Source organism: Oncorhynchus kisutch, linkage group LG5 (assembly GCF_002021735.2).
Source record: "Oncorhynchus kisutch isolate 150728-3 linkage group LG5, Okis_V2, whole genome shotgun sequence".
NCBI classification, from domain to species: domain Eukaryota; kingdom Metazoa; phylum Chordata; class Actinopteri; order Salmoniformes; family Salmonidae; genus Oncorhynchus; species Oncorhynchus kisutch.
The window spans coordinates 38,638,288-38,655,572 of NC_034178.2; the positions used below are offsets into that span (position 1 = coordinate 38,638,288).

The 17,285-nt window shown below is 40.5% G+C and overlaps 1 protein-coding gene across 1 annotated transcript; it reads left to right on the forward strand.

The window, feature by feature from the left end:
• Nucleotides 1-1,516: 1,516 nt before the first annotated feature.
• Nucleotides 1,517-4,924, forward strand: LOC109890193 (fez family zinc finger protein 2). The gene is made up of 5 exons (XM_020482170.2): nucleotides 1,517-1,594; nucleotides 1,847-2,694; nucleotides 3,115-3,249; nucleotides 3,372-3,504; nucleotides 4,244-4,924. Exons 2-5 carry the CDS (start codon nucleotides 1,903-1,905, stop codon nucleotides 4,504-4,506), a joined length of 1,323 nt encoding a protein of 440 aa, XP_020337759.1. The 5' UTR covers nucleotides 1,517-1,594; nucleotides 1,847-1,902; the 3' UTR covers nucleotides 4,507-4,924.
• Nucleotides 4,925-17,285: the final 12,361 nt, after the last annotated feature.

The following is a 17,285-nucleotide window of genomic DNA, read 5'->3' on the forward strand; positions in this document are numbered from 1 at the left end:
GACAATCACAAACAAAAAGAGCAGAGAAATGAACGGGTCAGTATCCTAACTTAAACACGTCTTTGTCCCTCAATTTAAACTGTGAAATAAAGTCGACATAAAAGCATTAGATCTCAGTTCACATTTACCATTAATTCACCCAAGAAAGACTAAAATCTCCTTGAGTCTTATTATCTCAAGGACATCCACATTAATTTATCCACACTCGAATTATTACATTCCAAAGGGTAAGAGAGAACTTGAGAATGGCATGGTCGAAATGGTTGAATAAGCAACATCAATAAAACGTTTACAAACCAATAATAAAGAAACGCAGTTCTTGTGTGTGTGAACTTGCAAAGTTATTTTGGAATCTCTTTTTGTAATAATTTGTTGTGAGTCTCAGGTGAAATCGTCTGCAAACAAATGAATTCAAGCTGGTCCTTATGAACAATGACTCGAGGGTGACTGGTCATTGTAGCAAGCACATAAAACTCCGGATTCCAGCAAACTTTTTGTGCTGGTTTAAAAAGAGCTCTTTTCATTTTTCGGTCTACCTCTGGCCAGGCTAAATCCTTTCTTCCCCCTTTAATCCTTCCCTTTATTTCAGAAAAACACAAAACCAGGTTCCACGCAGTGCTTTAGTAGCTAAAAGTGAAAGAGCTGTTTTTTTCGGAGCTGAGCTCTGAATCGCTCTGGAAAATTGGTTCTTCTGAATAAGTGAAGGAGGAAAAACGTTTAATAGGATCGGAGGGAGGTTCTGCTCTTGCAATCTGCTCCTTAAACAGGTGAAAATTGGACCTTCTCAATTATACAAATAGTAAGTAGCCTATAAACCAGCATGAAAAAGCTATTCCATCTCCAAGGATTAGCAACTCGCAATGAAAATTGAGACTGGTTAAACCGGAGGACCCAAATTGGTAATCAAGTTAAACAACCTCTGAGTCTGAATAATAGTCCTCTTAAATTGTGAATTTTAACATAGTCAGAAGCATAACATCTGGAAATTAGTTGTATGGTCTAATTCACTGTGTAGCCTAATAGTTGCAGATATTCCCATTCAAAACATGGTAGCCTGAGATAAATCGAATAAAATTGGATTAGTAGCCTATTTCCTAAAAACAGTAGGCCTAATTGAGTGCTGTTACGCAATAACAACAACAATAAGAACTACAAACAAATAATAATAATACCATCAATAGTAATAATAATAATAATAATAATGTGTAGCCAACAAATAACAACAAATACATTGTTTAAATTATTATTATCAAATGGAGCTCATCTTTTTTTTTTTTCCAGAAAGGAATACATCATAGTTATTCGATTAGAGAATGGCTGGTGGAGGATTTGAGGATGAAGACATAAATAATAATCTGTAATAAATGTCATGCATATACCACCCCATGGCAGTGTATAAGTGGGCCGCGGGAGAAGGGACAGGCCTGGCGATGGCGTTTTCCTTGTCACCCTAATACGAGCTAGTTCATGTGACGTCAGCTAAATGCAAAAGACAGTGATCTCGCGCTGATGAGGAAGTCCGCTTCCAAGATGTGACAGAGCAGTCACGCTGCTATCTCCGAATAGGCTACATCTGCCGTCGCTTTACTAAAAGGTAAACTTCAACATTGACTATCAGATTCTCAGAGGTGCTGAATAGGAATGAACGCACTGTTTTTTGTCTTTTTCTTTTCCCTAACGAGCTCTGTAATGTCCTGTTAATTTTGTGTGTACTAGTTAATGAGCATTAATCTGGTACCCCTGGACGCTATTGTTCCAGGGATGGCCATTTGAATGCAAATGAGTGACATTGTAATACCAAGGTGCTTATTAAACTGATGTGTGTCCGGTCTTTTCTGGAATTCAGGAGGCGAGGACAGGGCGGCTGGTCGGCTGCTCCTCACAACAAGTTCGGTACACAACATGGCAAGTTATCTCCCATTTGGAACCGTGATGTCTTGCCCACGACACGACAGCGGTAGAAGTGGAGCGTCTGCCGCTCCAAAGCCGCTGGCCTTCTCGATTGACCGGATCATGTCCAAGACCTCGGAACCGAAAGGCAATTTGGATGAGCGGCGAGCAGTGGAGTCTTCAGGGGGAAAGAAGATGCTCGGGCTCTGCTCACCTATACCGTGCATGATCCCCCTGCAACCTTTTAGCTATGATTTACAAGCCAAGGCGCTGATGAACTACTCCGAATTTTGGAAAGCTAATTTCAGAGGAACGTTATGCACTTCTGCAGCGATGTGCAAAGCCAACTGCGGGATGTGTTACAAAACGGACTCGGGGTTGAAGCAGTCTTTATTACCGGGGAGCAGGGTGATTAAACCCCAGGTCATCCATCAGGCGGTGGCGATGCCCACCAACGGCTCTTTTTACTATTTCAACTACCTGGACTCTGCTTATCACCAGTCTGAGCTGCTAACCGGACACTTGTTTTCCTCGGCCCTGGCCAACTCTCAAGCCCAGGCTTCTCTCAGTGCGCACCAGAAACTGCTATTGCTGGAGAACGCCAAACTCGCCAGCGCTTCCGCCGAGAAGTTTCCGACTCCTCAGTACCCACACAAGGAGCATCTTCCTGGTCAGCTCGACCAGATAGTGAAAGAGAACCATAACCAGAGCTCGGAGAAAAATGGAGTGAAAGCGCACAGCAAGCTCAACAACAGCTCAATGGACGGAAAACCCAAAAACTTCACCTGCGAAGTGTGTGGAAAGGTAAATTATTTCATTCAGTGAAAAGAATGGTAAAAAAATTAATAATGGTGCAATTGTTATTTTTCGTTTAGTTAATTTATTATTTGATTTACAAATCACTTACATTTCCTCTAAACAAAAAAATATAGGCCTAGACAATTACTCATTATTTAACTTATTTTAGATTTGTATTTATTTATTTATTTCACCTTTATTTAACCAGGTAGGCTAGTTGAGAACAAGTTCTCATTTGCAACTGCGACCTGGCGAAGATAAAGCATAGCAGTGTGAACAGACAACAACACAGATGTGTGCAAGAATAGATGTTCCCTATTTATTTTGACATTAAATTGAAGCTTAATTGTTAATTTCACATAATCAAAACATCTCACAAATGAAAACAAGAAAAGTAAAAACGAGATTGTTTATTTTCTTCTGCAGGTGTTCAATGCTCATTATAATTTGACACGACACATGCCAGTGCACACAGGCGCGAGGCCGTTCGTGTGTAAAGTTTGCGGGAAAGGATTCCGTCAGGCCAGTACATTGTGCAGACACAAAATCATCCACACACAGGTGAGACATATCATATTTCACTCGTTTATAACTCTATTAATTATATATGACTGTGTTATAAACTCCATCGTGATTGCTTACAAAAAGTAGCCTAATAAGGATTTTTCTTAATTATTTTCCAGGAAAAGCCTCATAAATGCAACCAGTGTGGGAAGGCGTTCAACAGGAGTTCGACGCTGAACACTCACATACGAATCCATGCCGGGTACAAACCATTCGTCTGCGAATTCTGTGGGAAAGGATTTCATCAGAAAGGTAATTATTCACTATCAAACCCCTTTTCAAAATATAAATCAAATGCCCTCTTACGCTTATATTTACACAAACACGCATAATGGGGGGGGGGGGGGGGGGGGGCATGGCTATGTTTTGAGAATAATATAACACCAGAACATGATATTAACAATTTCCCGATCACATGATTTTCAGACTGTATTATGGATTAAATTAATATCCAAGACACATATTCATTAAATAGCATACAGTAAGTAATTGTATGACAATAGCAATGATGGTTGTGATTTTTTATATCGCAGTTATAACCCAATGATATAAGATTAGGTCCAAAAGTAATGGGCAAAGGTACACAATTATTTTTTAGAAGCCTATTGGTAAAAATGGATTCCCAATGCAGCCCTCTCATGATCTTGAAGCATCAATCTAAATAGGACATGTCACTTTACACTAACTAACTCTTCCCTACAATGCGCTTACATTCGCCATGGGTCAAGAGACAGACCTTTCCCAGGTTTATAATCCGACAGGTTTCAGTTGTTGTTGCGTTTGATTTTGACAAAGTTTGACAACTTCTTGACTTCGACTTACAAAGCGCTGATTAATGAAGGCTGCAGAATGGAGCGTCTTTGTGGAGAGTAACTTAATGATGAACTATTGACCTCGAAAAGAAAAAAGGAACTCACTGTTTTCCCTTTCGTGTATGCTGTTCATTTTATTCGCGATGTTCATTTTTAGTCATTGAATTTTTCAATTTCAGGAAATTACAAGAACCACAAGCTGACGCACAGCGGAGAGAAACAGTACAAGTGTTCCATCTGTAACAAGGCCTTCCATCAGGTCTACAACCTAACCTTCCACATGCACACGCACAACGACAAAAAGCCCTTCACGTGCGGGACCTGCGGGAAAGGCTTCTGCAGAAACTTTGACCTGAAAAAACACATACGGAAGTTACATGACAATAATTCATGTAGGCCTATATCTGCAGCGACCGATTCTTCCAGGGGACCCGAAAGCTGAGTTTTTCATTGGATTTGGAAAGTCTCCTTCAACACTTCAATTGACAGTTTAATATGAATGCACCAGTACACATTTCTATGATTTTATCTCTCTACAGTTTTCATTTATCAAAAATGGTTAAAAGACGGAAAACTATAAAGCATAAAAAACATTGAGACACTAGACTAATTAAAGACCATTTTGTGTTTGAGGTTTTTTATTATTCGATTTAAAAAGTATAATAATAAGGATGTGAATTTTGTACTGTTGCGCTGCAGAAAATCTGACCCTGAATGGATTAATGTTCTAAACATTTCTGATTGAAATCAGGACTCTTTGCTCAACCCAGGAGTACATCGTTTTTATTTCCCCATTGCATAACGTGTGAAAATCGAATTGTAAATAAAAGGAAAATAAAATATTTCAAAGTGTTTTACCGTGGGCGCATTTTTATAAATTGCAATGTAAATGTAACATGGAATGTTCAACCATCTCAACTGTTGCCATTTATTAGTAGGAAATACAATTGTATCCCGAAATCAAATGTTTTGGAGAACGTTTGCGGAAAGATATTCATAATGTATATATGAGTTAGGCTTCGGCCCCTAGGGCAGTCAATTATTTGGAAAGGGCTATAACATATATGAATTGTATTGACATTTGATAACCCTTGCCTTCTATTATATTGCAATAGGTCAACATTTCAGACGTCTTCCATATCAAGCTGCATTGCCAACCAATAAATTGCGAAGACAGTGATACATCTGATATAGGCCATTTCATCAAATATCCAGATGTTTGCTTTCTGCACAGAAAAGCTTTGCACGCAACTGTTTTACTAGCACCATTAAGTAGACTAGTCTTAGCCTACTGGTAAGAATACATTGATTCTGTAACGTGAATTAGTTCAGTGTAAACATTTTTTTTTTGTCAGACAAGAGGCAAGACTCTGGTGGTGCTACACTTGACTTCCGTGTAATGGCACAAATTATTAGATATAACATGGACTCTTGAAAGCGAATTACATTAATCATCTAAACGCCCTCGAGGGGAGGCTTCGGAGTAAGACGTGTTCATCAGAATATGAATAATAAAGCACTTGGCCACATCACCCACCCCTGTCCTCATCTGCCCAACATTAATAAAGGATTAGGTATTCTGCACACGGCTCCTGGAACAATATTACCCCAGCGCGCTACACAAATTCTGATGAGAGATGGACGCGTGCTCCCAAATCACGGGCTCCCAATTAGAACGTTTAGTAATTACGCGCCATGCCCAGGGACCGGTTAGAAGGCTAATATTACCAGTTGAATGGCTTGTTCACCTCTGGTCCCTTCTGTTCCCGGTAATTCACACGCAAGCTGCTCCAAAGACCAGCATATAACAACTAGTGTGTTTTTTCCAAAACCATTATTTTTATATTGTCAACCCGATATTTTAAGTTAAATGCACATGTTTTGTCACATCTTATCGACTAAGACTTTTATATAGCCTAAAGGTTCACATACTTCAATATGTAAGCTCTATATGCTCTGCCTGCGGCTATGGAACCCTGACCCCCCCCCCCCCCCCTCTCTCTACTGTCTCGAACTCTGAATGACCAGCTATGAAAAGCCAACTGACATTGTACTCCTGATGTGCTGACCTGTTGCACCCTCTATAACCACCTGTAAACGTTTGAAAATTTTGAAGAACGGTGTGGCCTTAATGGTCATGTACTCACTCTTATAATGTCCAACAAGCACAGCCAGAAGAAGACTGGATACCCTTCAGAGCCTGGTTCCTCTATAGGTTTCTTCCTAAATTCCTGCCTTTCCAGGGAGTTTTCCCTAGCCACCGTGCATCTATATCTGCATTGCTTGCTCATTGGGGTTTTATGCTGGGTTTCTGTATAGTCACATTGTGATATCTGCTGATGTAAAAAGGTCTTTATTAATACATTTAATTGATTGATTGGCATATCTGTTTGATATTTCACACCCTTAATTGTTGGCGTTGATCATAATTTGAACAGTCCTGCGTAATTTCCAGACATTTTGTGTAATTCCATGGTTAGACTATGGAGTTTTCAATGTAAATTCAAGAAAGCCACGTCTTATTGCATCATAAATGTTTTTAAAAGGGTTTAATTGTGCAATGAAAAGAATAACAACTTTCTCAAATGTATAGGCCTAACAACTTATTTTCCCTCATTGTTTTATTTGTACGTATGCCTAGGCCATATTTCTACAAACATTCCAGAGCACTCTCAAATAATAAACTTTATTTGACTACAGTCAATTTAGTTGCGGATAGGTGGTTGGCCTTTTCAGAAAATGTAGTAATCAAATTCCAACACAAACTTACCAGCTAGGATATCACGAGGTCAGTTATGCCCAATTAAACAATAATTAGGCAACGCTATCAAGTTGTCATCCCCCTCCTGCACGGACATTCTGGAACATGTCCACACACTCCACACCTACAACCTTATTGGGTTCAGTTTGACAGGCCGAATAATCAACAGTTAACCCAGTATGTCAAGTGTTGCCAATTAAACTTGTTTTTACAAGCCACTGAGAAAACCATCTTTGATTTGTGTTTTGTAGGCTATTTTTTTATATATATTTTTACAACTCAGCCACATTGAATTTCAGTCTCCATTCATCCATCTTTGTTAGGAATAGTCTATAGCTGGGAAAATATGCATGGGCGAGTTTCTGAAAAGAAATGTTTGTGTCGAGAAAAGCGTCAGGGCTATGCGCAAGAGTGTCGGTCTTGTCCAAAGCCGGAGAAAAGAGTGCTGGAGAGTAAACAACCTAAAGGCAGCCGGGTTGCCCTTTTCTCTGCACTTTCCTCTCAAACATCTGAGCAACCAGCTTCGGTTCTAGAAACATGTTAATTGACAACGGAGCTCATTACCGTGTGCACATGTAACGCAGCACGAGAGATTACCGACACAAGAGCGCATTAATCAACTGTCAACAATCGAGTACATCTACACGACCAGGATCACCCAAAATTGAGGCATTTACAAGCCACAAAAGGCTCGCCCGAGACAGGAAGAAAAGAAGAGCCAGACTTTTGTTTGGCCAATTCAATTGATTGTAAATTGAAGATTAACGGAAGTAGCTCCAGCGTTTTTTAAGGGCTAAGAGGAGAGAAAAGGACCAATTAAGTCCACCAAATGTTAACTACACCAGTTTTCCCCATTTAGCCCAAATGAAATTCTAATTAAACCGTCCCTTGCCATCATTTTGGAAAGCAATTTATTTCGCTGCTGAAGGAGCGTGCGGGCTGGTTGCGCCCCTCGTTATATGAAGCATTGGCTCTTGTCACAAAGAGCTCACAAGACGCATTCTAAAATGCCAAGGGGGAAGTTAATGAGCATCAGACAAAGTCCTAGGACCTGTTCCTGGGGAATGGTATTGGAAAGATGGACTCCGCCAGCCAACTACATGATGTTCTGGACACTTCTAAATAATGTTCAAAAGGACAGTCAGGAATAATGTTGTTCTAGCTGCACAAAATATGCAGGCTTGATAGACTTGAACCATAAGCTTACATATGACACCAGGAAAGTAATTGAATATTATAGGAATTGTTATTGTGAAAATCAAATAAATAAAGTTGCAAGCCTATTACACTAGCAAATTGGAGTGTACATGCATACACTGCAATCATGCTATACATGAATTAAAACTAAACCAAAAATAGTCAACATGCATTTTCCCCACTAAATCTAATTAAAATCCCTCTATACACATGTTACTCAATGATGTGATATCAATACGGACATGACACACACACACGCACGCACGCGCGCGCACACACGCACGCACGCACGCACGCACGCACGCACACACACACACACACACACACACACACACACACACACACACACACACACACACACACACACACACACACACACACACACACACACACACACACACACACACACACACACCCCTTCCTTGGATACGTCTTGGCTCATCAAGGGCATGAGTGGGAGAAGGTGCTTTGTAGCTTAGAGGTCTGTGGGTGCTGGGCTCGTGGGAGCCAAGTGCGGGCTCTGCCCCGCTGGAATCACATCACTGTCTGTCAGTCTCCAGAGAGTGACCTCCACCCAGGACCAGTCCACCCACCCGCCCGCCCTCCCTCAGAGCCCAGGGCCAAGGAGCTGAAGGGGACCCTCTGTCCTCTTGCCCACTCCCTTCACCTCCATCTCTGGGAGGAAAATGAGAGAACCCTGACCCCCAAACAATCTGCTCCACATTTCCAGCCTCAGCCTCTCACCGCTCTGACGTGCATTGACAGCAATGAGATTAGTTTCCATGAGGAGTCATGAGTGAATACTAAGGTTGGTCACTGTTAAAAACATTTAAATAGATAAACAATACCAAATTAATAGGCAAACATACAACTGAATATTAACACATTGCTATAAATACATAAATATATGAATAATAAATGAGTAGTGTTTTCCATCGCACCCTGCTGAGACTGAGCTCTATTCTTGTGGAATTAAATCAGGAGCTCTCATTGTTGGTTAGGATCACTAATTCTGGGATGTCCGGTGCTAATCTCTTTGACCTGGGTTGGCCTTGCTGGGAAATGTCCACTACTGCTGTGCTTACCCACGAGTGCTAATGATGTACTTCTCCAGAGCCATGCACAGCAGCCGTTCCCACAAATAAGGCCCCTTATAATGAGATGCTACAAGTTGTGTCACATTAAGATGAGCATTCTCACCAGTTGGTAGGATGGAAGGACTGAACACCGATAAACAAATGAACTTTCTTTTGTGACTTCCATAACATAATAGAGATTGATCTAAGCAATCATTTTTGAATAGGTAGAACCGTTAAAAATACATATGTGATCAAATAAAATATATCCTGTATGTCCATCCAATATACAGTAATCTGTAGTTCAGGACTTACATTGAATGCCTTCTTTCCTCTGCTGTATCAATGTTGAAAAGGCAAAACAACATGGCAACAAAATTCACTCTCACACACTGACATAAACATATCCTTGCAGTCATACACACTCAAATAAAACTATATGTTATAACTTCACTTACCACATCTGTAGGCTTGTGGAAAAAGAGATGGACACAAAGCACAATCAATATTTTACTAAATTAAGTATACTTTGAAAAGGACAAATACACTGCAGGAGTGTCTCAGAATAATAGCGTCAAGCTTGGAAAACATTTCCAGGCAGGCTCCTGTAAACGAAAGCTAATTGTGTTTAAGTGCTCTACAATTGCAAAAGTATGTGTCAAAAGCTTTATTTGTAAGGAGTACAGAGAGCCAATGAAGTACAGGGAGGTATATGATTATGTTGACACAAAAAAAATAACTCAGGTCCATTTAGGAGGAAACACTATAGTTACGCTTGGCCAGTCAATACTGAACACGGTGGGGCTCCCTTAAGGCCAATGTTACTTCCTTTTAGTGGGCCACATGTAGACTTGTCTTTAATCCACCACAACATGAACAACACAGTCAACTCCTCTCTTAGCCGATACAGTAGGCACAGGCCTGGCAGGGCATGCACTTAACCAGAGTTGACATGACATGATCAAAGGAGTGATAAGGAATAAAATTGGAGTACATTGTACAGTATGGAGCCCCCTGTTATGTCAAGAAACAGCATTTTAACATTGGGTTGTTTTCAAAAACTGTCCCAAAAACTAAGTGTAATAGTCACATTAATCACATTAGAATTAACTGTTCTAAAATTATAGAAAAACAACCATTTAAAAACAAAATGATGCCAAAATCTTAGTTTTTTGTGCAGCACTCACTATACTTGCAGCACATTATTCAATAAAATACAACATACAATTATCCATTATCCAATCAATTGAAGTCGACAGCTACCCAGCTATTGTGCTTTTTTGCTTTTAATTTACTCAGGAGCCTCTCAGCATGCTCTCAATAGACGCCCCAAATCATGTAATCATACGGTTTCAAATGCATATGCTAAGAGATGGAGGGGGTCACCTCCTCCTCTGTCAGCTGCTAATCCTGCTGCTGAACTTGAGAGGAGAGGCTGGCTTTAACCCAGGTGTCTGTGGGGTAATAGGGGTCGGGGGACCCAGGGAGGGTTGTCAGGGCTGAGGTTGGCAGGGCCTGGCAACAGAGGCTTGGTCCTCCAACCGGGGGCGTGACAGGATTTTGGTGTCCGTAGCTAATCCACCTCAGGGCCTTAACCATTAGAATACATAATGCAAAGCTAGTCAATTGGAAGGGCTCCAGATCGTGCTCTTCAAAACACTTTTAGATAATTCTCTGCCTGTTCCCCCCCACTCTCGCTGCCCCCCCCCCCAAACATTCACCCACACCCACCCCTCCAATGAACACTATCACCACCACCACCCCCCATCAGCCCCCGTCCATGGCGACTGGTGCCTGCCTGACCTCGGGGGCAGGAGCAAGTCCCAGCTGAGGAGGCAGGGCAGCTGCCAACCATGGCCACTTCAACCACAGCCACCCGGATCATTATGTTTGTCAAGCCGCCACTCTGTGTCAACGCAGCGTAGGTTTGATCATCGCAATTAGGCTGGATCAGGGATGCCATCTCTGCCACAGAAAGGGGAAGAGGGAGAGAAAGCCGAATGAAGGGAGACAGAGGAGGGAGGGCAGAGGGGTGGTGTGTGCTGCTTTGAAAGTGAGAAAGCAGGTGGAATGGCTCACTGCGTCTTTGCGTCCCGTTTAACGGCGAGACTTCAGCCTTCATCAGAGCTCACATTATGTCCCGTGTACCTTCTCATTATCCACACGGCAGCTCTTTAGCACTGTCACGTCGGCCCGTGTCTTAGCTGCAAATATCTCAACAGAAGCCTCAATTACGTTGGTGGGAGAAAAAAATCTGAAACATGTTATGACCAATTTGTAACCCCAAAAATGGGACCAATAGTCACACTGAATATGGGCTACTTTATAATAGTAAAATAACAAAATAAATCACAAATATTCCCACTGTACTAGCAATAAAGCGTTCTTATCAAAATTATACTAATTACCTAGCAAACATAGCCAGCCCCCCCACACACACACACACATCAGAGTTTACGCAAGCCTAATGGCCCTGCAGAAATGAAAGGGTCATTTTACATACATTTCTATGGAGTATTATGAACATATGGTAACTGGCTGACCTCAGACTAGCCTTGAATAAAGGGACAATAAAAAAGCAATTATTGCAGACACAGAAGGTCCTTCTGGAGACTTTGTGTAATAAAGACGGCACAATCACATTGTAGCTCAGATGTAAAGAGGACTCTTCAATTACTATATAATGATTTAGACATTCCAGAGAACCTAGCTCAATGGCTCAGGCTAATATATTTAACCCCCTAATACACAGCATATACTGTGTGATGAAGTGCTAAAAATAATGATTAGGAGCTAATAAGCTAAACTCGATACGCTCCCAACAATTGAATGGATAAACATATTACATCATTGGGAGCATATTGTGCAACTTTCTTTTTTGCTTTTGTGCAGTTGATTCTTAGTCAGCACCTCTACAAACATTTTGGGGTGTGCATCAGCTCCTGATTGCTACTGGACTAATAAACTAAACTCAAATGAGTAAAATGAAATAATGATTTCTTAGTACATTTTTTTTATTTTGCATTGAATGGCATACATGGATGAAGAACCAGGTGAACAATAAAAACTGTTTTTTTGGGGGGGTACAAATATGTACATTCCTTGAACTTAAACAAGAAGTGGAACAGTAATTAATGTATGAATGATTTGGGGTTTACCATAATATTCATATTAGTATTGATTGTAATAATAATAAAATATATATTTTATTTTTAATTGTGCCTTACTATATACATTAGAAAAGAACATGGGTAATACATGCAAATACATTTGAGTTATTTTGTGACAGATGATGAATGACCCGAGGTTAACTAACTGAAGGAGAGTTTGCCTTTGTTATCCAAATCTATGGTTCTACTTCCCCCTAGCGGACAGATATGAGCCATGAATTAAAAACACCACATTCTTTGTTTCAGATAAAACGCTGATAAAATTAGATTACCATAAAGTGCTACATACAATATCATCACACTAAACGTGCGAGCATTACTTGTAAACATTGCAATTTAGAGCAGTTATTATGTAGACAGAGGTAATAGGAATGAATAAAACTCCTGGATGATGTCCAAAATCTGAGCTTCATCTTGAGCCGTAAAAATGGCTGAGCATAAAAAGTTGCCGTAGTGTAAACATATGAAAAACAACATGATGCCTACTCAACACTGTCAATGCTAAGAATACGGTTATTCTCATAGGAAAACATCCCATATGATACTACATGGGCAAATGTCGTTTAAAAAAACAACAACATTTACCTCAGGCTCTCACAATAACCTTATAATCTACAGTGTCACTGTCAAAAGATTTTAGTTTCTCATTTGCTCCTTGTTGATCACATAAGATGAAGATAAAAGCCAAAGCAATGTTCTACATGATCCACTTCGGGTCATTTGACACGTTTCAGTACAGGACGAGTAGGCAGAGCCCTATCTTGTGTGGGGGAATGGTCTCTGGGTGTGGTTTTCTGTTTCTGTTGTTTAGGTGTTCTGCTATGGTCACTGCTAGGATGTAGGCCTTTACCCAGGGGGAAGCGCTCCCATTCAGGAATCTTCTCATCAACTGACGCCTAGTAACGAGTCTGGAACAAGACAACAGCACAGCGGCCTGGGTCACCAACAATCTGTGACCACCTGACTGTACTTGATTATCAGGGTACAGTAGGGTCAGGAATGCTTCACAACTCAACTCAAAATAGCTCCCATCAGTGGCGTGTACTCATGGATGCCAAAGGAAGCCAGGCTTCCCCAAAAAACGTACCAAGAAAAAAAGAAAAAATAATGTATCTTTCGTCTCTATGTAAGTCATAATTTTCCTTAAATTTGCAAGTCGCACCGGAGAAATCATCTGAGCGAGCGAAACAGCGCCCCCCTGTCTCTGTATATGTAGCCCATCTATCTGATGCTGTCTGGTTCCAAAAAAGTATGACATTGTTTCTGCCCTTAGCATTGAACTAAACTGAGTAAACTCAACCGTGAATGGTCCTTGCGCACCAAAAGATAGTGTCAAGGGAAGCCAGTTTGGATTTGGTTTCATACCAATCACATCACATCAAAAGCATATCGTCATTGACAGAAAAAAGCTTGAATTGCTGCATCTCGATGTGTTGTTGTCCTCCAGTGGCTAACTAGCTAGATAAAATTGTCCCTTTCCTAAAGTAGCCATGGATGGAGATAGGGATTTGGACCTGTGGTTTTACTTAATTCTCAATATTGGCCAAAGATTATAACAGCGATTCTGATCCAACCATAAATTAATACATTGTGCCCCTGGTCTGAGAGGATGGAAGTTCAACATGTAGCTAGATGTAGAAGGCTAATGTTAACTAGCTGTTTCAATGTTGCCCATGAAAGGAAGGTAGGCTAGCAAGCATTTTAGCCAGGTAGCCTAGAACAACAAAAACTAAATGTGTTTACTGTATCATAGGGTCATAGACCGTTTCGACAACAAGTAGGGTGAGTCAACAAGTTTTTTATTTTTGCACACACACACACACACACACACACACACACACACACACACACACACACACACACACACACACACACACACACACACACACACACACACACACACACACACACACACACACACACTATCAGTACCATGGACAGCCAAATCATATTTAGCTGATGTTGATGGGAATAAATTATTTTTGGTATCTTTTATTTGTCACAGTACTTAACTAAGCACAGATGATTCGATGATATTGAAATGTTGAAGTTGAAATGGTGCTGGAATAGTGGAGACAGCTCCTGTTTTCTTTTTGACTTGCGGTAACTCTCCGTGGTTCTAAATCAATGGTTGTTTAGTGTCATGTCTTCTCCCGCTCCCCTTCTACCGCTTGAGGGCGCCAGGGTGCCCTGCATCATGCACTCCTTCCATCCATTACGCACACCTACCTTCCCTCGTCATGCGCATCAGCGTTATTGGACGCACCTGACTCACTCATCACCTGTTTATTACCTCCCCTATATTTGTCAGTTCCACAGCTCTGTTCCCCACTGTTGCATTGATTGTTTTTTGTCTTAGTTTTCTTGTTTGCTGACGCTATATTCCTGTCTCGTTATATGACCGTTCTATATTTAATGTTTGACTCCCCGTACCTGCTTCGTCTCTCCAGCGTCAACTCATGTGACTATTTGGTAGTCCTTAACGTTTGTATTTGTATTTATTATGGATCCCCATTAGCTGCTGCCAAAGCAAAATAAGGCAGTTTATACAATTTTAAAACATTACATACATTCACAGACATTCATTTACATTTCACATCACACTTTGTGCCTTCAGGCCCCTACTCCACCATTACCACATATCTACAGCACTAAATCCATGTGTATTTATAGTGCAAATGTTATCATGTGTCTGTGCCAATGTTTGTGTGGCTTCACAGTCCCCATTTTCAGCCAGGAGAGATTGACATGCATATTATTAATATTAGCTCTCTGTGTACATCCAAGGGCTAGCTGTGCTGCCCTGTTCTGAGCCAATTGCAATTTTTCTTAAGTCCTTTTTTGTGGCACCTGACCACACAACTGAACCATAGTCAAGGTGCGACAAAACTAGGGCCTTGTTGATAGTGTTGTTAAGAAGGCAGACCATCACTTTATTATAGACAGACTTCTCTCCATCTTAGCTACTACTGCATCAATATGTTTTGACCATGGCAGTTTCCAATTTAGGGTTTCTCCAAGCAGTTTAGTCGTCTCAACTTGCTCAATTTCCACATTATTTATTACAAGATTTAGTTGAGGTTTAGGGTATAGTGAGTGTTTTGTTCCAAATACAATGCATGTCGTTAGTAAAAATAGAATAAAGCAAGGGGCCTAAACAGCTGCCCTGGGGAATTCCTGATTCTAACTGGATTATATTTGAGAGGCTTCCATTAAAGAACACCCTCTGTGTTCTGTTAGACAAGTAACTCTTTACTTGTAAAGCCATAACACATACGTTTTTCCAGCAGCAGACTATGATCGATAATGTCAAAAGCTGCACTGAAGTCTAACAAGACAACCCCCACAATAATTTTATCATCAATTTCTCTCAGCCAATCATTAGTCATTTGTGTAAGTGCTGTGCTTGTTGAGTGTCCTTCCCTATAAACTGAAATTCTGTTGTCAATTTGTTTACTGTGAAATAGCATTGTATCTGGTCAAACACAATTTTTTCCAGAAGTTTACTAAGGGTTGGTAACAGGCTGATTGGTCGGCTATTTGAGCCAGTAAAGGGGGCTTTACTATTTTTGGATAGCGGAATGACTTTAGCTTCAATCCAGGCTTGAGGGCACACGCTCTCTAGTAGGCTTAAATTGAAGATGTGGCAATATCATCTGCTATTATCCTCAGTAATTTTCCATCTAGATAGTTGTCATTGTTGATGGACAAAACAAATAAATCACCTCTTCCACACTGACTTTACAGAATTCCTAAGTACAGCACTTGTCTTTCATAACTTGGTCCGATATACTTGGATGTGCAGTATCAGCGTTTGTTGCTGGCATGTCATCCCGAAGTTTTTTTATCTTGCCAATGAAAAAGTAATTCAAGTAGTAGGCAATATCAGTGGGCTTTGTGATGAATGTTCTGATTCAATGAATGAAATCTGATTCAATGAATGAAGGAGCCGAGTTGACTTTTTTCCCCAAAATTTCATTTAAGCTGCCCTAAAGCTTTTTACTATCATTCTTCATATAATTTATCTTTGTTTCATAGTGTAGTTTATTTTAATTTTAATTTAGTTTAGTCACAAGATTTCTTAATTTGCAGTACATTTGCAGTTGGGCTGCCAGACATAATTGCCATACCTTTTGCCTCATCCCGCTTAACCATACAATTTTTCAATTCCTCATCAATCCAAGGGGATTTAACAGTTTTTACAGTCATCTTCTTAATGGGTGTGTGCTTATTAGTTACTGGAATAAGTAGTTTCATAAATGCATCAAGTGCAGCGTCTGGTTGCTCCTCAGTACACACCACAAACCAGCAAATATTATTCAACATATGAATCACTACAAAACTTATTGTATGACCTCTTATACACTATATTATGCCCAACCATTGGACCTTTGGATTTCCTAGATAGGGCTATTATATTGTGATCACTACATCCTATGGATTTGGATACTGCTTTAAAGCAAATATCTGCAGCATTAGTAAAGATCAATACATGTTGATGATTTAATTCCTGTGCTGTTTGTTGTCACGTTCTGACCATAGAGAGTTCTTATTTTCTATGGTGGAGTAGGTCAGGGCATGACTGGGGGGTTAGTTTAGTGTATTATTTCTATGTGGGGTTCTAGTTTTGTTTTCTATGTTGGTGATTTTGTATGATTCCCAATTAGAAGCAGCTGGTAATCATTGTCTCTAATTGGGGATCATATTTAGGTAGCTTTTTTCCACCTGTGTTTGTGGGATATTGTTTATGTGTAGTTGCACGTTAGCCCTCCATTGTCATCACGTTTCGTTTAGTCTTTATTGTTTTGTTATGTGGTTCACTTATTTCTAAATAAAGATGTGGAACCTAGATCACGCTGCACGTTGGTCCGAGTATGCTTCCAACGATCGTGACAGAATATCCCACCACAACAGGACCAAGCAGCGTGCTCAAGAGGAGAGGGTAACATGGACTTGGGAGGAGATTCTGGATGGGAAGGGATCCTGCACTTGGGAGGAAATCCTGGCCGGACAGGAT